The sequence below is a fragment of the Castor canadensis genome, chromosome 4 (assembly GCF_047511655.1).
Source record: "Castor canadensis chromosome 4, mCasCan1.hap1v2, whole genome shotgun sequence".
Lineage (NCBI taxonomy): Eukaryota > Metazoa > Chordata > Mammalia > Rodentia > Castoridae > Castor > Castor canadensis.
In genome coordinates, this window is record NC_133389.1 from 151,358,886 (window position 1) to 151,382,328 (window position 23,443).

Below are 23,443 nucleotides of genomic sequence, written 5' to 3' on the forward strand. Positions count from 1 at the left end.
ATCCCCTTCATTAATGTCAGAGTTAGAGAGAGTTCACAAAGAGGTGCAGCATTTTTACTGTACTAGTGTTGGTGCTTTGCTTACAAAATGTACAAGATGTGAAAAGGGCAGAAACCCCTTTTAAAAAGTTCAAACAGGAAGTAAGCCAAGAACAGGGAGTGGAAGGCAAATAAGGGCAGCAGGGGAGGATGTGGGACTCAGAGACCTGGGGCCATGTTGTACTCAGCACTGCTACAATTACAGACTTAGTGCTGCCAAGACACTGGTTACCACTAGTCCCTAAAATATGACCAGGGAAGCAGACACAAGTGTTGTTGCCCCTGCTCAGGGCTGGGCAGCTTGGACCTTTTTCAGCTGCAGATCAGCTTTTTGTTTTTTATTTATTTTATTATTTAATTTTTATTATCATATTATTGTTGTACTGGGGGTACATTGTGACATTTACAAAAGTGCTTACAATATATTTTAGTTAAATTCACCCCTTCCATCATTCTCTTTTATCCCCCTCTCCATCCATTCTTAGAAGAGTTTCAACAGGTCTCGTTCTTCCATGGCAGGCCAGTGTTGACTTTTCAAGAAGAGCCCCAGAAATAGGATCTTGTGTAGGGGGTAGAGAAGGGTGTTGGTCCTAGATTTCGGGGCTGAGATTTGGATCTTGGCACACAGGGAAATTCCTCTTCTAGATCCTCTACAAGGAAAAGTGGGTGAGGAAAAGTGGGTGAGGAAAAGTGGGTGAGGAAAAGTGGGTGAACAACTTTCTGTGTCCTGGGGCACTTTATACTAAATGGAATCAGTGTATATCTTTTCCACAAGGCATGTCCGGCTCTGTTAGTAGCTGATTACCTCCTTCTTCTGAGTGGTTGGAAATTGGGCACGGGTTCCTTTAAATACTGAAAATTCCTGTTGAAGTGAGTCAGTTCTGTCCTGGTTTAGGGATAAAGTTTACTCTCTTGTTCTTTCAGTGGAGAATTTTTTTCTCTTGCCGAAGACCAGATTCTGCCCTTCTACTCGAAGGCAGTGACTTCACAGCTTCTCCTTCCTTTACTTCCTGTGATTTTAAAAAACCTAGCTTTGTGAATTCATGAGTAAAGTCTGAACCGGGCAGCAGAAAAACAGGAAGTGACTGCAAAGGCAGCACAAGAGCCGGTGGAGTAACAGAAAGATCAAAAGTAAAAGGAAGCTCCTTCCTGGAGGAATATCGTCTTTGTTTCAGAGATTTTTCTCCTGAGTGGACAAACTTGAGAACTGAACCCACAGAATTAGGCTGTCCAGGGGACTTGGTGACTGTCATGGTGCAGGGAAAGAGTGGAGAAGGTGAGTGCCTGGTGCATTTCTTCACTCTGATGTGGGAGGCAGCTCTGACTCCCAGCTGTGACACCTCTTCTGCCAGCCTGGCTGGATCTCTGTGGCTTTTCCCTGACACACTGACACCATCTGCTCTTTTTGAGTCTGAGGACCCCTCATTTCCTCTGCCACGTTTCTTTTGGTCCTCACAGTCTCCCTGTCCCTTGCATACCCACACACTGTCTCTCCCACCTGATTGGAGACTACAGAAAACTTAGGTTTGTTTACTTCCCCCACCGAGGGGCCGAGGGCTGGGTTAATCATTCCATGGCCTCACGGTGCCCCCATCTTTGGTTCCTGAGGCCCACAGCTCTTCTCTCCCCTCCCCAAGGACAACTTTCTAAAGTTTTGTTAGGTCCTTGGCATTCTTGGGGCGGGTGGAAGGTCCCAAAGGACCTAAATCCCTGAATTTATCTGTATTTTTGGTGTGTGTGTGTGTGTGTGTGTGTGTGTGTGTTTGTGTAGGCTTTCTTTTAATGTGACGTTGGGCAAGTAAGCAATTTCTCTGTACCTGTTTCTCATCATTAAATGGAATTAATAACGTGGTGAGGAAGGCTTATGAGGATTGAAGGAGGTAAAACTTGCAAACTAGTTTATGTAACAGTGACTGGCACTACTAAGTACCCAGTAAGTGTTAGCAGTTATTACATGGTAATAATAGTTTTATTTTATTTTGCTTATTCTTGTTTTTTGCTATATCGGGGATTGAACTAAGGGCCTCATGCTTGAGCACTCTATCATTTGAGCCATACCCCAGACCTCTTCTTGTTAGTTTTTCAGGTAGGGTCTTGAGCTTTTTACCAGGCTGACCTTGGACCAAGATCCTTCTACCTCTGTCTTCTGAGTAGCTGGGATTACAAGTGTGACCACCATGCTCAGCTTGTTTTTGAGATATTACCTTGAATAGTGATCTTCCCTGTTTCTGCCTCCTGAGTAGCAGCAGGGATTACAGGCTGGTGCCAGTACACCTAGCTCTCTCACTCCTTTTTTTTTTTTTTTGGTGGTACTAGGGCTTGAATCCAGGGTCTCATGTTTGTTAGGCAGGCACTCTTACCATTTGAGCCATTCCACCAGCCCTCTTTTTGTGATAGGTTTTTTTTGAGATGGGGTGTCATGAACTATTTGGCCTGGGCTGGCTTCAAATCGTAATCTTCCAGATCTCTGCCTCCTGAGTAATCACTAGGATTACAGGAATTAGCCACTGGTTCCTGGCTTATTCTTTTTTTTTTTAAAGTGAAGGTTCTAAGTTCTGCCTACTTGGCTGGCCAGATCCCAGTTTCTAACCAGTTTATGTCATTCTTTTCAATTTTTTAACTGATACAGCATCTTTATGCTGTACAGTGTGGTAACTTGATGCATGTATACAATGTTTAATGATCAAATCAGAGGAAGTAGTGTTCCCATCTCTTGCAAGTCCTATTTAAGGACTTAAATGGTATGTGGACCCAGAAGGGTTGCTGCTGGTGGTATACATGGATACTTGATCAGACAAGCCCTGCCAGCTTGCTTTCATGAGGATTTGCTTCTTCAGTAAGATTGGTTGAGGGAAGTCTTTGACTTCAGCAGAGAGTGGGAACTAGGCCACGGAGAGCATCCTTGGGTAAGCCATGGGTATTGCCAATGGAGTTCAGGCTCTGGAGAGCCTCGAGGAGGGATGTACAGTACCCAGGCCTCTGGGCCTCTCATGGGTGTCCTGACAATATTTATTAAATGAAAAAAAGTCTTAATTATTACCCCCAATTTTTAAAATCCTGAAATATGAAAAGAAAGTGTTCTTGGCTATCATCCGGTCCAAATTTCTCATTTGTAGTGAGAAAACGGGGCCCTGGAGGTAAAAATGACTCGTGTAATGTCACACAGCCAAAGTCAAAGTCTAGGTGTCTAGGATCTCCACCCAGTGCTCCTTGTATCTGGGCCTCCTTCTTCCAGTTAGTAAGAACTATTCTGATGTCTGTATTAAAGTGAAGCATTCCATAGAAAGTACTGAGAGCCCAGCCCCGCCTCCTTCCCTGCACATGTGACTCAGGAGTCCTCAAGGAGGAAGTTATAATAGGCTCTGCCTTTCAGTTCTTCATTTCACTTTTGCTACTGTGTTCCATGCACGGTTAGCCAGGAAAAGAGGCCTGTGAAGAGGTGCTGCCATTGTGAGACCCCAGGATTTTCTTCTGGCAAGGTGAGCTGGGCCTTTAGGAGGAAAGAGCTTGATTCTAGAGCCTTCTAGGCTGTTGAGTGTGAGTTCTGGAGGCTGCGTGACCGTGGAGTACTTGAGTGTAGATGGAGAAACTGTAAGCGTTGCTGTGGGAGTCAGCAGTACCTCTTGCTGAGGGCCCCGTGAAGTGTCTAGATCCCAAGGCCCCTCCAGCTCAGATGGATGCAGTCCTGGGCATTTCTGAAATGCTCCAAGTACAGCTAGCTATATGAAGGCCTCATCCTTATTGTGACCAAACTTGTCAAAGAATAGATGCCAACTTTTAAATCTCAACTGATTTGGCTGCTACAACTCCCCACCCACCAACACACCCCCAACACCCCACCCCCAACACACACCTATCTTAGCAGTTAAATCATTTTTATTTTTATTTTTTCCATGGTGGAGATGGAACCCAAGATCTTGCACATGTTAGATAAGTGCTATACTGCTGAGCTGCATCCCTCACTCATCATTTATATTATAGTTGAGAAGTTAAAAAAATACAGAAGAGTCCAGAGAATGATATAATGGGAAGCATAGCTTAAAGGATCAGAGACCCATATTTGTGGGATTAAGCATTTTGCAAGTGAAGTTGTGAATTTCATTCAGTTTGAAAATTATGGGGTTGGTCATAGTTTTTGTGAGGTTTAAACGCGTTCTGGGGCTCTCTGAACATTGCTCAAGGGCCCTGCTGCCGGCAGTGTTTGTGTGTGGAGCAGATGTTGGTTAGATGTCAGAGGAGTCCCCAGTCTGGGAGGGCAGCCTGGACTGGAGAAAGAGGCAATGCTATTGCTTAGGATTTGGTCCTGAGAGAGGATTTCAGGTACTCTCGATGATTTGAATGACGTGGACTTTTGTCTCAGAAGATTCACACAAGTTTTGTTTTCCCCCCAACTTTAAAGTGGTTATCCAAACCACTGAAGGAGCTGGGTTGCTGCTAGATTATTTCTAGACTGTTTGTGATTAGATGAAGTTAATTGGGGCATGTAAGACAGTGTTAGAATTGGGACTATGGAATGAGATGCTGGGGTTTAATCCAGGCTCTGGTACTTGCTTTTCAGGCTCTGATACTGATCTTCTCTCTATGATAGTGGGTCTGTTCAGTTCTCCTGTGTTTGTGGTTTTGTTTTTGTACTTTTTAACATTTTGTTTGGTTTTTGGTGGGACTGGGGTTTTAGCGCTTGCAAAGCAGGCACTCTACATTTTAAGCCACACCTTCAGTCCATTTTACTCTGGTTATTTGGAGATGGGGTTGAGAACTATTTTCCCAGGCTGACCTTGAAGTGTGATCCACCAAATCTTAGCCTTCCAAGTAGCTGGGATTAAAGGCACATGAGTCATTAGTGCCTAGGTACTTTTTAACTTTTTTAAAAATAATTTTAGCCATAAAAAATATTATGATTGTGTTTCTTTGTTGAATTCCCTCACTGCTTTCCAACTGTAATTAGAATAAAATTTTAATTTTTAAAGCATCTATTGTTGAAACCCTTGAGAGGGACACATAACTCTGAGCCTAACTCTGCCTTACTAGCTGATTTTTTTTCTTTTTCTTTTACTCTTTTCTTTCCTTTCTTTTTTCTTTTCCCTTTTTTTTTTCTTGGTGTCTATGGACCAAATTTATCTCTGAGCCTGGGCAAGGGGAACAGGGCCCATGAGTCACAGTGTTCCTGTGGCTGCCTTCCGGGCCACTATTAGCTGATTTCTAAGTTGCCATTTAGCACACTAGTAAAATGAGGACAATCTTCAAAGGCTTATAGTAAAATGAGACAAGAAAAAATATTCTTATGCTTTTATGGGTAGTTTATGAACAGTTATGTATCATAATATAAGCATTTATTTATATCTAAATATTTGGGACATACATATGTTATATAAAACATTAAGTGTCCTTATATATGCAATATATTTATGAAGACTTATTATTTGAAGATATTACATAAAATAAATGCATGACATGGCTAAATATTCAAATATATGTAGAGAGAGAGATAGAGAGAGACAGAGAGACATGAATGAATAAAGTTCAGCATAAAACACCAAATATGACCAGAAAAATTATTTCTAAATACCAAGATTTCAAGTGATTTTTATCTTCTTTTCATACCTTTCTGAACTTTACAGAACAAGTGTTACTTTTGCTATTTTCAGGAACAGAAAACTATGACAGCAAATGTTGGCATGATCCATTCTTACAGAGCCAAGTGCCCTCGAAATAGGCTGTTATATAATGGTGTAATGGTGTCATAAATTCTGCACAAGTGACTGCTTCCTGGCTGCTATGATTAGAGAGATGTGTGACCTAAACAAAAAACACACCCCCCAAAGACTTAATATCATGTCTCACTGTGTATCCTGGGAAGCCAGAGTCTTTTCTGGGCGAGGAAAGAGTTGTCTTAAGCATTTCCCGTCTCAGCATTGATTTGATTAGGATTTGGCGGAAAAACTGCTTAAAAAGAAATGTCACATTGTTACAAGGATAATGAAATAAGTGAGCTGAGATGGCTACAGGAGCCAAGTGCCAGTCACTTTATGTGCAAACTCAGCCATCCTTACCTTGGATTGGATTGGGTTTTTATTCTATGTTGTTAGAAAATGCTATTGAATATGTTTACAGAGCCTTAAAAAGGTTTATTACTTTTTGGCTCAGTAATATTACTTCCAAGAAATAATCTAAGAAAATAATCAGAGATGTACTCAGAAATTTGTGTTTTACAATCACCCTAAATGTAATAAGGGACTGTTGTGTAAAATATAGTCCATCCGTATGATAGATGCTTTACAGATACTGAAACCCATGCTGTAGAAAAAAAAGACATCAACATGTACTTATGATATTATTAGTGGGGAAATATGTGTGCAAAAATATTTAGCAGGAAAGATAGTAAAATATTATTAGGTGTTTGGATGGTGAAATTTTAGGTAATTTAAGTTTTCCATTTTATTTTTTCTGTATTTTCTAAGATGAACAAAATAACTATTATCATTAGAAAAAATAATTGTGGAGGCAAAAAAGGCGGTCTTGCTTTCACCTGATTCGTTAGTGGGATTTTCTTTTCTGTAAAAGAAACTTGTAACAGAGTTTTCAAGCTGATTTAAAAGTTTTAAGGATGATTGATCTAATGCAACTAAACAAGGCTAGACCGAGCTTACACCTTTCCCAGCACGTAAGTGAGAATGGGTGTTAAAATAGAGACTTTAGTTTAGGCTTATGTACATTGAAAATAGATATTGCAGGAATTCAGAAAAGTTGTCCAAACTGCAAAAGACTCACTTTCAGTTCTACCCTACCCTCCCTCCAGCCATGCTCAGGTCCATGTCTTGCTCTCCTTAGGCAACACCTGCATCCTTAGTCAGTGAGTGTGTTGGAGCTCTTCTGTGAGTACACGAAAACACAAATTTTCTGTGGATGCACCAATTCATACACTGCGTAGTTCACGCGTATCCAACCACCACGATCTTCTCATCCTAAGAGCTGAATAGAATTCCACTGGATTGATAGTAGCTTGCATAACTCTGCTTATACTGATAAACAGTCATTTCTGCTCTTATGTTATTTCAAGTGAAGCTGCTATGAATACCCGTGTACATATTTTTGAGTACAGTTACATTTAAGTAGGGAACCCCCTGGAAATTCAGTTGTGGGGTTGAAGTGCATTTCTACCCTCTCATAATACTGTGTATTGTAATTTTTGTACTTCACTAGTTTTGGTAGTTGAAAGTAGTCTTTTGTTATAATTGCAATTTGCTTTTTTTAAATTATAAATGAAAGTAAGAATATTTTTAAATGTTTAAAAACTATTGATCTTAAAATAGAAACCCAGAAGTATTTTCTCCGAACTAATATTTTCTCTTGTACGCCTCAACTGTTTATGCAATGGGTTTCTTTTTTTTTTTTTTGAGACAGGGTCATTTTATGAAGCCCAGGCTGGCTTTGAAACCTAGATCCTCCTGCCTCACCCTCCCGAGTGCTGGGGTTGCAGCCGTGAGCCACCACGCCCAGTGTTTTCTTTTTAAAAACTGACTTACAGGAAACTGACTTGAAGGAAATTAGTTCCTCCCCCATTAAAAATCATATATGTTGTTGTTTTTTTCCACACTGCAGTTTATTTTTGTTTGGATTATTTTTACAGAACATTTTACTTATTTAAGGATATTTATCAGTCTTTTTTTTAATAGATTTTAGGTTTTCTGTTACATTTACAAAACTTCTTTATTACTGTAAGATCACTTAAGTTTTTTTTTTTGTTTTCTTAGTACTTTTTAAAGGTTCAAGTCTTTGCTACATCTGCAATTTATTTTGATGTAAGGAGTTCAGTTAGGATCAATTTCAGTTAAGTAAGAAGTTTACCCAATTGTTCTAACACCATGTGTTGAAAAAGCCACCTCAAGGTGGATAGTCTTTTTTTAAGTATGTTTGATATTTTATTGTTAATATCTAGTTTCACTGTCCTGTAGTCACAGAATATGGGTTGTGTTATTCTGCCTTTTGAAAATCTACAAAGATTTTCTTTGAGGTCAGTTTTGAAGAGGATGTATATTTTCTCCTGAGAACACATGGCATGTTGGATAGAATCTGTCAGATCTGTGCTATGCAGATCCTCAGGATTTGCCTTCTGTTTAGCCTACTAGATTTGTTTTGTTTTCTGTGAGAAAGAAATGTGTGGGGTTTTTTTGTTTGACTGTTTGTTTTGTTTGGGGCAAATGTTTTTAGTTCTCCTAGGTTCTTATGATTTAGGTTCTAATATTTTGTTTTAAGAACATGTGTCCTCATGCAATCCAGTTTCCTTTCCTGGGCTGAGAGGCACTGCATAGCAGTCTTGGACTTCCGATAAGCTACTTCCTTCCCTTCCCTCCGGTGGCACCACTTTCTCATACTGCCTTAAACACAAGGACACACCCAAGCCAGCATTTTAACTAACACAGATAATATCTGCACATATTCTCCGTAACGCATTGTAGAGAAAGAAGAGCAAATTCCCTCCCTTACTTCCTCATCCACAAGTTCTGGTCTCTGTGTTCCAGAGAAGGTAACATCTTAAGTTTGGTGTGTCTGCTTGCCGAACTTTCCTTTTATTTTCTGCTTTTATAATATGTATCTACAGCCTCAGAAAAATCTATTGCAGTGTCTTGAATATTATTAAAAAGCAGATGACTTTTTGTTCTATGGTAACTTTTTTCACTTTCATTTTTGGCAGTACTGGGGGGTTGACTTCAGGGTTCTCACACTTGTTAGGAAGGTGTCTACAACTTGAGCCACTCTGCCAGCCCGTAACGTGGGTTTTTTTTTTTTTTTTGGCACTCTTTTCAGCACATCTTGGATGTCTAGCCATTTTTATTTCAGAAGATGGAGTGCATTACTCTTAACTTCTATAGACTGTTCTGTAGTATGTCTATATCTTGGTTTGTCTAGCCATACTCTCATTGAAAGACATTTGAGTTGTTTCTACTTGTTCAGGGTTGTACATGGTTTGTGAGACTCTGAAGATGTTCCTTGTTGAGCACATGTATAAGTGTTTCTATAGAGTGTATACAAGGATTATGTTTGCTAGTTTGTTCCCTTCCGTGCCAACAGTGTTTGTTTGTTTGAACTTTGAACATGTGCTGTTAGGTACTGGCCAGATATTTAATACTACATTTTTTTTTTCAGTACTGGGGTTTGAACTCAGGGCCCAATGCTTGATAGGCAGTCATTCTACCACTTGAGCCACTCCTCCATCCCTTAAAATGCCTTTCTTAGATAAATAAAAGAATTTTTATAATAAATTATTGCATTTGCAGTGGAAGATCTAGGTTCCCCATACTTTGTGAACTGAATGCAATGTGTATCTCTCTAAGATGCTGTTCCTCTGTTTCCTAAATTAAGAAAACTTGTCTAAACCATGATATAATCTCTAGATCAAGAGAGATTTTCCTTCATAATACCAATTGTAATAATTTATTCTAAGAAAATAATCAGGAATATGTGTGAGATGAAAAAGTCTCTCAATGTAATATTATTTTAACAGTAAAGATATAGAAGAGTGCCTCCAATAAGCTTTTATATATCTTCATGTTATAAATCAAGAAACATTAAAAATGTGCCTGGGAAGAATACTTAATGGCACAAGGTAAGTGTTCACTATAAATATTGTAGAAAAAAATCCCAACAACAGGTGTACACATCTGCATATGTAGCAGTATTCCAGTTTTTGTATCAATGTACCTTTGTGTGTATGCATGTGCACACGTGGCATATAAATAACTGTGGCCATATTATAGTTTACTATATTTAAAATTTTCACATACAAAAATAACTGCTGCTATAACCAAGAAGGAAAACAATGCATTTCTGTAAAGGAAAACTGAAAGTTTTTAAAATCTCCTGGTAGTGTGGCTCAATTGGAAGAATACCTGCCTAGCAAGCACAAGGCCCTATTCAAACCCTAGTACCAAAAAAAGAAAAATAGAATTGTGAAATTAAAAGTTTTAAAAATCTTGGGGCCATTAAAAAAAACATTAGAACTTATTCTAATGTGTAGATTAAAAATATTTTTATTTTAACATCAGATGCAGATGGAATGTGGGTCACATATTGATCACTGCCTCTGAGCAATAGGCTCAGGTTTGCTGTGTTTACTTACAAATGTTAAAGAATGTAGGAAGCTTACAGACTCAGGAACCCATCCTTCTTATTGTAGGGGAGAAAACAAGTCCAAAGTTACGTTTAAGGTTAAAGGAAGTGCCCAAAGATGCAGCATTTGTGGCATTATAGAAATGACGGAGCCAGTTGGGAACATAAAGGTTTTCCAGTTCACGGTTCTCAAATGGTCACCATTCATGGTCACCTCTTCAGGGCAAGGATGCTTCTGAGTAAGCCCTTAACATAGACTCCTCGCCTGAGAGGACTATGATAACCCCCACTGTCAGCTGAATATTCACATTTTTTAACAGAAGATGGGAGAACTTGAGGGTGAGAGAAGTGCTCAATGTTCCATGCCCTTGGTGTCACAGCCCTATAGCTAGGTGCTTTCTCCTTCTTATAGGCTGGCATTTATTTGGCATTCATTAGTTGCTGGGCATTCAGGTGTTATCTCAGAGATTCACAACCACTATTTTACATTGCTTTGAGGAAGTGAGCTATCTAAGAGTGGTTGGCCAGTGTCACAGCCAAGCTCTGATCCAAGATGGAGCCCCTGGTCCTAACCACTGCACTGTTGACCTTCTCCAGACACACTCCAAAACGCTCCATCCCAGACCCTTTGGGGTTAACTTATCCAACTCCTGTGCCTGCCTGACCTGACTTGAAAGTTCTTTCCTTCACCTTTGGCATAATTTTTTTCCTTCAGGAATTTCTTTTTTTCTCATTCTCCCCAAAGTTCCCTCCCCTAAAGAAAGCCCTTTTCCCAGGCTGAGTCAAGGATCCATACTTTGTGTTCTTCCTGTCACAACTTCCAACCACTGTGGCTTTTTGTAGATCTACCTCCCCAAATAGTAAGCTACTTGTGAGTAGGAGGATGCTTTGTTTTGCTCTGTTGTTCTTTTCTTCCTATTCTCTGTATCCATAGCAAAATGTCTGGTATATAGTATGTACGATAGAATTTGATGAAGGAAGCAATAGATGGTTCTTTTCTTTTCTTACCTGAACATAATGTTATATTTTGACCTAGGTTACAACTCTACTCTTCTAATTTTTGCCAACAATGGATTTCAGTGAGTGTCTTTACAATATTGGGGAGCAACTTGACAGTGATGAGTTGGCCTCTCTCAAGTTCCTGAGCCTAGACTACATCCCACAAAAGAAACAAGAGCCCATCAAGGATACTTTGATGCTATTCCAGAGACTGCAGGAGAAAGGAATGTTGGAGGAAGGCAATCTGTCCTTCTTGAAGGAGCTGCTTTTCCGAATTAATAGACTGGACCTGCTGCAAACTTTTCTGGCCACAACCAAGGAAGAGATGGAAAAAGAGCTCCAGATTCTAGGCAGGGCCCAGATTTCTGCCTACAGGTGGGTAGAAACTCACCATTGTGGGAACTGGAAGGTGTGGTTGAATGGACTCACATTTCTATGGACACTGCTAATGGAGGTTGTCTGCATGGTATGACTTAGGAAGCTCTGGGGAAATGTCTCACCAGGGTCAGATCAAGAAAATGGGTCATTATGTACAATTCAGAAGGGAAAAAAGCTAAAACCATAAAATAAAAATTGATTTTTCAATTTGAAACATTACCTACAGGTATGTGGAAATTAAAATACAGTTTTTGTAAATGTTCCAATGCTCTCTCTTCTCCCTTATCTTGGTGCCTCTGCTTTCTGATTCCCTCATTGTGTGTGCTTACTTTGCAGTCCTATGGCTTCTCGCCCACCCAAAGCCCCTCCTACCTGCCTCTGAATCCACGTGGACATTTTCAATAGGTTTAAGGATTTTATTTCATACTTGAAGACTCAAATGAGTCCTCAATTTTCTGAGGTATATGGTGCCAACCCTGACTCCACACACATTGCTTAGTTCCTGTGAGCATGGCTGCACCCTAAAGCAAAGCTGCCTCAGGAGAGCAGGTGGGGCCTCAGGTCATTGGGTCATCCTGCCCATGGTGGGAAGCTCAGCTTCTCCCCACCCTGGAGAGACTGGGTAACCTGAGTTGTGATAATTAGACACATGCAGTTACAAGTTAATGGGTTTGTCATAAGCTTTAATAATAGGAACACATTAGCATCTTCTCTCTTTCAACATGCCCTATTTTCAGACACTCTTGAAAGTAATTTTTAGTTTTCTGTCTAGAAGATTTCTACTTAAGCTGTAGCTCAGGCCCATTTCATTGTCTCTGCTTGTTGGTCAGTAACTGACATGTGCCAGCCAGGACTGACAGCCATTATCATCTGATAGCCCAGTTAATTTTTTATGCCTCTGGTCCCTGAGATCTGGCATGTTCCTTGTCATATGTCTTCCTTTTTGAGGCTGACTATTTTGACTTTAAGTGACAAAAAGAAATATTCTGGATGTATTATTTTCCTAGGGCTACCATAATAAAGTACCATAAAATGGATGACTTAAAACAGTAGAGGAAATTTATTCTCTGATAGTCCTGGAGGCTCAAATTCAGAAATCAAGGTGCCAGAAGGATTGGTTCCTTCCTGTCGATCTGAGAGAGAATCTGTTCTCTGTCTCTCTCTCTCCAGTGTTGCTGGCAATCCTTGGTGTTCCTCGTCACAACAAGGGAAAGGGGTGTGGGAGTCTGACAGGGCGGGGCCACTGATTGTCTTTGGAGTTCCAGGGTCTTTAGTGTTGGTGGGGTCTATGAGGGCTGTGGTGTGGGTGTGGGTATGTTTCAAGTCTTTGAATTCTGGCCCATGTTTGGCCTTCCTCCGGAATGGAATGATTGAAAGAACTCTGACCATATTCAGTGAGGGAAGTGATGATTTAACTTGCATTTTAAGAAAGTATAAATTCCAAAATCAAAGTTTTTTTTTCTAAAGCAATAACACCTTGATTTTATAGTGAAAGACAAAGGAAAAACAAGAATATTCATCTAACTGAAATTACTGAAAGACAAACTTGATGAAACTTAAAATTGTTCAGGGTAGGATAATTTGGCACGAGTCCGTAGACATTGGTGTCACTATAACAGTCTCTTCCCAAGGACTCAGCTCATAAATCATGTCACTAATTGGCTCTGTTTTGAAGGGAGGCTATTGGAGTCGGGTCTGTTGTGACTCCACACAGCTAATGAGAAATGATCTAGAACAGCATTTCTAAGGTGTCTCCGTTTCCCACCACAGGGTAATGCTTTTTCAAGTTTCAGAAGATGTAGACAAGCAGGAATTGAAGTCTTTTAAGTTTTTTTTGAACAAGGAGATCTCCAAGTGTAAGCTGGATAATGACATGGTAAGACCTAGCATCTCCTTGAGATTGGTCAGGGATTTCTGGGACTGAAAGAGGAGCTCTTCAGTAACAGCAACCTGGATTCTTCTTAACCAGAAGAAGAAAGTGGTCAGACAGGAGTGCTGTAGATCTGATGCCTTTGCACTGTGAAGTGCTGCTCACAGGAGCTCACAGTTATCAGGAGCAAGGCAGAGTCAGGAGCCAGAAGGAGAAGCACAGTTGTGCAGCACAGCCGAGGTTGGAACCTAGCAAAGCCAAGATGAAGTGGCGGCCTGAAACCTTTCTCCCACTTCTTCAGCCCTTGAGACAACTCTGTGTATGTCTTTCTCAGTGTGTCTGGTACATGTCTCTATGCATGTCTCTGTATTTATGTGTCTCTGAGTGTGTTGTGCATCTATCTGTGTGGTATTTATGTTGTGTCTCTTGTCTATACGTGTAGCATGTGTGTCTCCTTGTTGGTCTGTGTCTGTGTGTAGTGTATGTATGTGTCTCTGTGTATTTCTATGTCTCTCTGTATGTGGTGTGTCTGTATCTCTCCAAGTGCATATGGTATTTGTGTATGTGTGCTGCCTTAGTATGTGTAGTCTATGTGTGTATACTGTGTGTTATTTCTGCATCTTTCTGTGAGTGTCTGAGTCTCTGTATGTGTATCGTGCACCTGTGTGTGCATGTGTGTGTGTGTTTTTCTGTCTCTCTCTGTATGTGATGTGTCTGTGTCTCTCTGTGTGTGCCTGTTATTTTTGTATGTATGGTACATTTGTGTGTGTATAGTCTATGTGTTTGTGTATGTGTCTATTGTAGCTCAGCCACAGACCTCAGGCTGGTTAATTGGTAAAGGGCTCAATAGGAAGTTTGAGTACAGGGCCTGGAGATCAGGTGACACCTGCTGTGGCTTCTTTTCTATCTTCTGACTTAGGTCCTTTCAGGCCAGAAAACACAGAATCACCTCCATGGTCATCTGTCAGTTACGGGAGCCCACTGTTCTCTCAAGAGGGTGTGCTTGGGAAGCAAGGGTGGGCCCTTGGTTTAGAGAAAGAGGAAGTAAAGGAAAATCTAATTTAAAAATTAGTATGATTCAATCCAGTCTTCCCACTTTACTTCTCCTCCCCTAGAGTTTGCTCGATATTTTCACAGAGATGGAGAAGAGAGTCCTCCTAGGTGAAACAAACTTGGACATCCTGAAAAGAATCTGTGAGCAAATCAACAAGAGCCTGCTGGGAAAGATCAATGACTATGAATTGAGAAGATGTAGCGACAATCTGACAGGTGTGAATCAACAATACATATTCTGAAACTGACAAGTTCCTCGGTGTCACAACTGCTTCTAATCACGTATTTGGGGGGCTGTTTTTCTCTTTTTGATTCAGAGAGAAGAATGAGCATTGAAGGATGTTCAGATTCATTTTTGAATGGTAATGCTTGGAAATACATTTTTAAGATCTACTGAGTTAGTTTACTCTGTATCCTCATGGCTTCCTTCCTACCACCTTCTACCACATCCTAGTATCAGGATGGAAGTTCAATGGTAACTTATAGTCACCTTTTCTACACACTGAGAGATGGAAAGAGTTTTCAAAAGCAGATCCTGGTACCCCCGGCTGGTGTGGTTGAAATAAGCACTTAGTTGGTAATAAGGGCTTAATTTTTCTTTCTGTGATTTTTCTTCCTCTTGATATGTGCTGCCTACTGGGTAGCCAGATTCAAATTATTTTCCAGAACTTTTTTTTTTTTATGGTGATACTCACACTTACTAGTCAGGTGCTCTACCACTTGAGCCACTCTGCTAAGAGTCTCTTCTTCTTTCAACAAGAACAAGTTTATTCTGCTCTCCATGCCAGAAGTCCCTTGGTCAAGTGTGAATAAGTTGTTTCCATCCCTTGCCAAGTCCCAGGGCTCCTAGGTCTGCCCTGCCTGAGCTACCCCATCATCTGCCTGCCTTGCCCTTAGAATGGTTCAGCCATTCTTTCTATCCTAGAGGAGAAGCTATGGCTGAACAAGCAGAGGGAACTCTCAAGGATCTTCAAAGTTTTGATTAATCAGATATTCTTTCTGATTATAGAAATTACATAAACTTACTGAGGATGATTTAAAATTCATAGAAAACAAAAAACCACTAATGCCACCATCCCATAAATATTAATATTGTTATTATTTTTGTTGTATTTTCACTGTGGTTCTGTGTGTGCACATGCACTAAGTACAGTTTGGACTACCCCCCCCCCCATTTGGGGCATTCTTGGGGTTTGAACTTGCCAAGCAGGCTTCTACCACTTGATTCATGCCCTCAGCCCTTTTTTGCTTTGGTTATTTTTTAGATAAGGTCTTAGACCACAATCCTCCTACCTATGCCTCCCACACAGCTGAGATTAGATCTGTGCCACCACACCTAGTTCATTTGTTGAGATGATATTTCAGTAGCTTTTGCCTGGGCTGGCCTCAACTGTGATCTTCTTGATCTCTGCCTCCCAAAAGGTGGGATTACAGGCAGGTACCATTGTATCCAGTTCACCTTTATCCTTAACATAAACATCACTACTATTACCACTAGTACAATAGATCATAATAATGTAATATGTAGCCTCCTGAGTAGGTCGGATGGGATTATAGGCATGAGCCACTGTACTTGGACCTCCCTTTTAAAGATTAAATCTGTGCCTGGAGCCAGTTCTTCACTACTTTCTATGTCTGCTTGACCCAATGCCTTAAGAGCACTTTAGGTGTAGGACTTTTGGACCAATAATTTATCCTGAGGTAGTGGTTTTATAAATGACTATCTCACAAATGCCACAAAACCCATCCTGGCAATGTGGAAAAATATAAAACTATAACACTTCTTGTTCATGATTTGCGATTGCGTTTCCAGAAGCATATTGATTGTCCTGCTCTGTGGAATGAAAGGAGATTGTGTTCAAGACAGTTCCAATTTTCATTTTAAAGAGGATCTTAGGTTGTTCTAGGTGCTACATAAGTCCCCTTCCTGCCATGTCTCATTCTAGATGTGTCTCTTATTGCTTGTAGGGGAGGGGTCCCTCGGAGCGCTGGCAATGTCAGACTCTCCAAGAGAACAAGACAGTGAGTCACAGGTACGGGAGACACCTCTACATCTTCTTTCTTTTGCACTATAGATTTTTGTTCTATCTCCATATCTAGATTCTAGTTCTTATCGATCTCTTTTTTAAGTTACCAAATAAGCCAATAGGGGACAGAGATTTGTTAAAATTTTTGAGAACTGTAGAAAAAAATTCACAAAAGGACAAGTTTAAAATGTAACTCAATTTTAAAATGTTGCCTTGACGGTTTCCTGTATGTTAAATTTTTATTTTAAAGCCAAAGTTGGAGGATAGAGGCCACAGGCAGCTTCCTGTGTAATCTTCTAGCATCTGTGGCAGCCTAAATGGGGGAGGACTTGGGGGAACAGTCTAGCAGACCTGAAACAAGCCAAATCTTTTCTTTTAGATTGACATTTCAAAAATACTTCTCCTTGGTGACTAGTCATAAGCAACAAACACCTTATAATCTAGTGGTCTCTTTGTTCTTGTCTCATTGAGCCAGCAGAAAAATTTCCTTTCTAGATATAATTTCTATTTATGTAACCTTCAGCAATTCACCAAATACATTTCAACTCATTAACCCATTGACTCCTCCCTACAGCAGGAAGCACAGGAGACCCTGAACACCTGCATTAGGCTTGAAAGAGACTATCTGCTAGTGTGGGCTCCTGAGAAATTCCCAGACCTTTCTCCATCTGAAAATCAAGTGATATGGCACTTTGAAATAATATAACACTCTACAAGCATTGTTCCCATCAAACAACTAAAGATACTGTCTTAATATCTTAGAAAAGCATTGTTCCCATCAAACAACTAAAGATACTGTCTTAATATCTTAGAAAAGCATTGTTCCCATCAAACAACTAAAGATACTGTCTTAATATCTTAGAAAAGCATTGTTCCCATCAAACAACTAAAGATACTTTCTTAATATTTTAGAAAATCTTAGTATTATAATGTCTTAGTAAATGCACTTAATATACTTAGAAAATACTTAGCATATTTAATAGTAAATACTGAATTTACTTAGTAAGAACTTAATAAAATACTTTATATCTTAGTTAATTAACATACTAAGATACTAAGAGATGGCCCAAAGTCTTAAGGTTATGACTTAAGCCAGAAGGTTAGCTTCTTAACCTGAGGTCCTTATCTGTACCTCAAGAGACTGCACAGACTCCCAACTAAATGCTGAGAATCCCAGCTCTGAAACAACCTTAGGAAAAGAAGCAGGACCCAGGTCACCTCTGACTGGTACTGTCAGTTAGTACAGTCTGGACTCTGCAACCTATAGCATCCCCAGCCCATCCTTCTCCATCAATCATAGTGAGCCTGAGAGCTGGATTAAGACATCAACTTTAACCACCCTGTAACCATACTATATTGTGCTTGAAGGACAGGCCCTCTGCTGTTAACTAAGGAGCAAGGAGGAGTTAGATAGCCAAGAGATTCACAAAGTCATGGAGGGGCATCCCAAAGACATTTGGGATTAAAAAGTTACTAAATCCTAGTACCAGGCACAGATGTCATCTGCCTTTACTACTCTTCTGTATAGTGAGGGAAGCAGCAATGAGAACAAACAGTGATATGGAATGTGACTACAAGATCAATATACGTGCAAAGTGCTCAGGAATTCGAGGGAACCTGTGTGAGGGGGTAGAGAGAAGCTAGTTCTTCAGGGAAAGGTCCCCAGATTGGGGTGGAGTTAGAGAAAGCACACCTGCTTCCTGGGTGGTGTGACAGTCTAACCTCTTCTTTGGGAGCTGTTTGTTCACCTCTCTAGTGTTTGACCCTCGGAGTAAGCTCCTGGATTAGGTGTTTGTTTTCCAGACATCGGACAAAGCTTACCAAATGAAAAACAAACCAAGAGGATACTGTTTAATCTTCAACAATTACGATTTTAGCGTGGCACGGAAAAGCGTACCTAAACTTCACAACATTAAGGATAGGAAAGGAACAGACTTGGATGAAGGTACAGTAGAACACAGAAGAGATAGGTGAAATATTTCTTATACCCATTTTTTTTTATCAAAAGGGGCAGTACAAAAGCTATATCAAGAAAATCGATTTAAATATATTTCCTTGTGGAGGTGATGAAACATTCTTATATGTTTTTTAGATGACTGCTTTTATTCTTAATTAATTTAAAAAATCAAAGTAATACATATATAATGATAAAATGTCAACAATTATTACAAGACCTATAATGAACTTTAAATTCAACTAAGTTAATGGTGTTTCTATAGACTACAGTAGGTGAAAAAATTGTTATGGTATTAAGATCTGTATAGAGATTATATTTATAAAAGTTGTGCTATTGGTGCAACTGAAATTGTGAGATTTTAGCAAAAATAGCACTTTCAAATGCTAAACCAGGCCAGAAATTCTTCTTCTACTCAGCTTATTTAAGCTAACTGAGAACTTATCAGTTAAATGAAATAGTCATTTATGTTATGGAATATAAAAATAGCTATAATTAAAAATGATAAAAACCATCGAACTCAGCTATTGAGATATGAGCAGTTTTTATATAATCAAAGAATTTTCGAAAATGGTATTTGAGTTGCAAATCTATTTTTTAAACTGAGTAAAGTTTAGAAAATTAATGTAGACTGATGACAGTCATTAGGATACTGCAGTGGTTCCTGTTACCATTTGATTTGTTTTTTTTCAGGCAAATCTATTGTGTGGGTTTTAAAACCCACAGAACTTACAACATCATTATTACATCATTACTGTAGCCATTTGCTACATCAGTTGTCATCATGCACTTGGTATTGAAAAAAAAATGTTTCAGGCTTTTGATCTGTATTCACTGAATATTTTAAATTTTCTATTAGAACTACATTTGATTCAATTTCTGGAGTATATTTTTCTTATATCTGGTTCCTGATGACCAGTCTGTGGTCAGTATCTTGAGTTTGCCGGCCCTGCTTTTTCTGTTACTTGTGTTTCATGCAAAATGAGTAAAATTAGGCAACTCATCTGCTCGTGTAATTTTTTCCTGAGATGTTCTGCTACAGTGCTTGTGAACTGCTTTGCAGTCATTTTCTTCATCAACATTCCACATTCCAAAGGAACCAGAAATTTTTCATCAAACCAAGGCACTCTATTAGTCTTCCCAGAGTTTTTCTAAACCAACAAGAACCCATTGTATTTCAAAGTTATTTTTATCTATTCCTAATGCTAGACTATCTCTTTACTGATGATTTATGTTTAGCTCTGATGTACTAACAGGGACAAAATCCTAGAGAAGAAATTAAAAAGGTATACTCTAACAAGGATCAAGAGAACAGAAGTAGAGACAACAGCTAATGAAAGGTTTCAAACAATTTTTAGAAGATGAAGCAAAGGAGAAGAGCTGGTAGATATAACAGAGCAGAGAAAACTACACTTAAGTGTAATCTGTAATCACTTTGAAAAAGACCAAAATGTCCCAGGAGAAGAGAACTTTATCAGCCCTAAGGAGCAACCTGATAGAATTGGAGCAGAGGATGTAGTGTTCAAGATGGGAAGTCCACCAGATAAAAATGAGTCAGCCAATCAGCCTGAAACTGTTGAAAAACTTTACTAGACCTATTAGTCAATTTGAAAAGAAAATAACATTAAGCACATGGGGGAAAAGGCAAGCAAAAAAAATGCAATTATTAAATCCAGCAAAGACAAAAAGCTTAATAAAAAAGGAGATATAATTAAAGAACATTTTGTTTACATAGTCCTAGTAATATAAGTATTATGGATTTAACCCAAAATTGTAAATAATTGTGTAACAACATTAAATTTTCATCATTCATAATAACTCATATCAAAAGTCTAAAGTTTATAAATGAATAAATGGCAATGTATCCAAAACCATTACAAAATGCAGGCTAATAATATAAAAAAAGTAGTTAAAAGCTGAAAGTGGTTGTCTTGCTGGAACATAAATGGTAACAGAAGAGTAGAGAGAGGATAACTGTATGGTAGGTCTTTTCATCTGTTTTGATTCATTCTTTTATTTTGATAAATAGACATAATTTGAGAAGATTAGTAAACATGGATAATTGTTTAAAAATTGTTTTTCTTTTTTCTGAATATGTAAGAAATACAATCTTTTAAGTTTGTTTGGTAGGAAGCTACATCACTCACCCATCTTGTGAACCAGTTTAGAAAATAACACTGTCCCCTTTCACATTTGCCTCAGGGTTGAGAATGTTTTCAGCAGGAAGTAATGCATATTAGAACCCTCTAGAATCCACAACTAATATAGAAGGTCTTATTCTTTAAGTTCTAGTTCAAATTCTTATCTATCAATGGTCAGGCCCCTGTTTTCTCCAGCTCTGGCTGTGGTCTGGGAATTATTGTAGTATAATATGCCTTTTCTTATTTCACTTTTCAGAGACTTTGAGACAAACCTTTAAGATGCTTCATTTTGAGATAATACTTTACAAAAACTCCACAGCAAAGGAAATCTATGAGGTTCTACAATCCTATCAAACTATGGACCACAATAACAAAGACTGCTTTGTCTGCTGTATCCTCTCCCATGGAGACAAAGGCATTGTCTATGGCACCGACGGAAAGCAGGCCTCCATCTATGAACTGACATCTTATTTCACTGGTTCCAAGTGCCCTTCCCTGGCTGGAAAACCCAAAGTCTTTTTTATTCAGGCTTGTCAAGGGGAAAACTATCATCAAGCTATACCTATTGACACTGACTCAGAGCAGGACACCTATTTAGAAATGGACTCATCATCTCAAAAGAGATATATCCCAGATGAGGCTGACTTTCTGCTGGGGATGGCCACTGTGACCAACTGTGTTTCCTACCGAGACCCCTTGAGAGGGACCTGGTTTATCCAGTCACTTTGCCGGAGTCTGAAGGAAAGATGTCCTCTGTGAGTTTTGCTCACCATCTCTTCTTAATGTTATACTCGTCATTACTATATATCCATATTTAGAGCCTATTAGAAAATGCTTTATGGTTAAGGTGATATTAATGATCAGAGAAGTATCCAAGGGAGTGATTTCCAATTATCTCTAAATGTGTAATTGTGGATCACATAGCTATACTTCCCACATCAGTTGCAAAGTGGGAGAGATGGCAGATGTTGATATATTTAGTTTGTAGATGGCAAAACTGATATACTTAGGGGTGTCTTATATTGGGCACCTCAAAGGACAACCAGGGTATCACAAATCTGGAAAGAATGCTAATGTAATGTAGTCCAGCTCTCTGTATTTAGGAAAAAACATGATTGAGCCAACTCAAAGAGTTTTGGAATTTTTCAAGAAGGCAGTAATCCACCTAAATGTTTAACACTTTCCAATTCTGTCAGAAGTCCTATAATAGCTAACCAGCCTCACACTCTTTTGGTGTATTGTGAGAGGTAAGGAGCAAAGATTAAGAACCCCTTATGTAGCCAGAGCAAAGATTAAGAACCCCTTATTATAGCTCACTCCTATAATCTTAGCTACTCAGGAGGCAGAGATCAGGAGGATCGCGGTTCAGAGCCAACCTGGGCAAATAGTTTGTGAGACCCTGTCTCAAAAAAAACCCTTCACAAAAAAGGGCTGGTGGAGTAGCTCAAGGTGTTGGCCCTGAATTTAAGCCCCAGTACTGCGGAAAAAAAAAAAATCAAACTTTTGTTTCTACAAATTTGACCTTATTCAAAGCCACAAATCAATGGAAAATATCCTTCCTTTGTTTATTATATCATATGGAGCCTTCAGTTAAATTAGGGCTTCATAAATCACAGTTCCCCCACGTGCACATACAATTGACAGATGAACCATAAGGAATCCTTCTAGCAGGTTCCTTCTACACTTGATTCTCATTACATTTTGAATGTATGAATTTCCCATGACATACATCAGTGTGATGGTTTCATTTTGTAACTCAGAACATGAATCCTGCAGAGTTCTGGGATTATCTACAGAGAAAGATGAAGAATTCCAACAAAACTGTTAAGATAACCTGGCAACAAAGGGGTAGAGATAGCTGCAGGAAACATTTGACTTTTACTTACCTAAAGTTTGACTGTACTGTAGATGAATCCACAGAAGCAATGTTGATTTTAGGGAAAAGGCATTGGGGGCATTGAGGAACTTGTGACAGCCAAGTGACATAGCATATGGAACAGAGTGAGATACATACAGGTTGGGAGGGAAAGAAATCAAATCTGATACTGGCATTGAAGTTTCTGAATAAGCCAAAGATAAGTTATTAAGCTCTGAGAAAAGTCAGTTTCATGAAAAGCTGTGGCAGCTCTTGGTTTAGCAACTTAGGGTTTCAAATGTCTAATGTTTTGAGAGAAAAAAACTATAGAATTCTCAATGGGCACAACAGATGAGATGGTGGGTCAGTTTTCTTCCCCTATGGATAATCATGATGTTGAAATATGTTTTTCAGAGGTGATGACATTCTCACCATCCTAACTGAAGTAAACTATGAAGTGAGCAATAAAGACGACTGGAAGAACATGGGGAAACAGATGCCACAGCCTACCTTCACACTAAGGAAAAAACTCTTCTTCCCTCTTAAGTGATGCTACTTTCCACATGTACGACACTATATTTATTAATTACTAAGCTGTAAATGTTTTGCACTTTTTTTGGATGGAAAGAAGGGAAAATAGAAGTCAGAGCACTTTAATTATTTTATGAATTAAATATCTGGCTTTGCAATACCAGCTACTATTAGACGTTTACAAATGTGGTATTATTTTTGTTGTACTTTTGATAAAATGAAAAAGTATAACTTAATATTTAAAAGTTAATAAAAAGTCCTTCTCCAAGCCATCCACCACACTACTCCTGTCTCTGTCTCTGTCTTTCCCTGTTTTTCTTTCTGTGAGGAACTCATTCTAAATCTTTAGGAATCAAGTTTAAACTCAGGCCCTCAACCCTTGCTAGGCAGGTGCTGTACCACTTGAGCAACTCTGCCAGCCCCCACAGTTGTATTGTTGACATTTGTTGTTAACATTTTAAAATTGAGAACTACCACATAAAACTCACAG

General features: G+C 39.2%; 1 protein-coding gene and 1 non-coding gene across 8 annotated transcripts; one reads left to right on the forward strand and one right to left on the reverse strand.

Moving 5' to 3' along the window:
* Positions 1-941: 941 nt before the first annotated feature.
* Casp8 (caspase 8) lies at positions 942-23,237 on the forward strand. Of its 7 annotated transcripts, none has more exons than XM_074071398.1 (9): positions 942-1,314; positions 11,182-11,519; positions 13,293-13,398; positions 14,508-14,661; positions 14,763-14,807; positions 16,414-16,478; positions 18,261-18,417; positions 20,824-21,322; positions 22,837-23,237. In XM_074071398.1, the coding sequence occupies exons 2-9, from the start codon at positions 11,215-11,217 to the stop codon at positions 22,970-22,972; spliced, it is 1,467 nt and encodes a 488-aa protein (XP_073927499.1). In that variant the 5' UTR covers positions 942-1,314; positions 11,182-11,214; the 3' UTR covers positions 22,973-23,237. The 7 variants fall into 7 exon arrangements, with proteins under 7 accessions (XP_073927499.1, XP_073927501.1, XP_020024141.2 ...); XM_020168552.2 differs by having other exon boundaries at positions 943-1,314; positions 18,276-18,417; XM_074071399.1 differs by lacking the exon at positions 942-1,314 and adding an exon at positions 3,384-3,517.
* On the reverse strand, positions 5,134-5,255 carry LOC141422917 (small nucleolar RNA SNORA5). Its single transcript, XR_012447614.1, has one exon. It is a non-coding gene; the product is annotated as a small nucleolar RNA SNORA5 (small nucleolar RNA).
* Positions 23,238-23,443: the final 206 nt, after the last annotated feature.

Excerpts from the sequence above, each read along its gene's own strand:
- Casp8 (XM_074071398.1), top strand. The coding sequence starts at position 11,215 with ATGGATTTCAGTGAGTGTCTTTACAATATTGGGGAGCAACTTGACAGT. Across the intron at positions 11,520-13,292 it reads GCCCAGATTTCTGCCTACAG|GGTAATGCTTTTTCAAGTTT; the intron begins GTGGGTAGAAAC and ends TTCCCACCACAG. Across the intron at positions 16,479-18,260 it reads AACAAGACAGTGAGTCACAG|GTGTTTGTTTTCCAGACATC; the intron begins GTACGGGAGACA and ends CTCCTGGATTAG.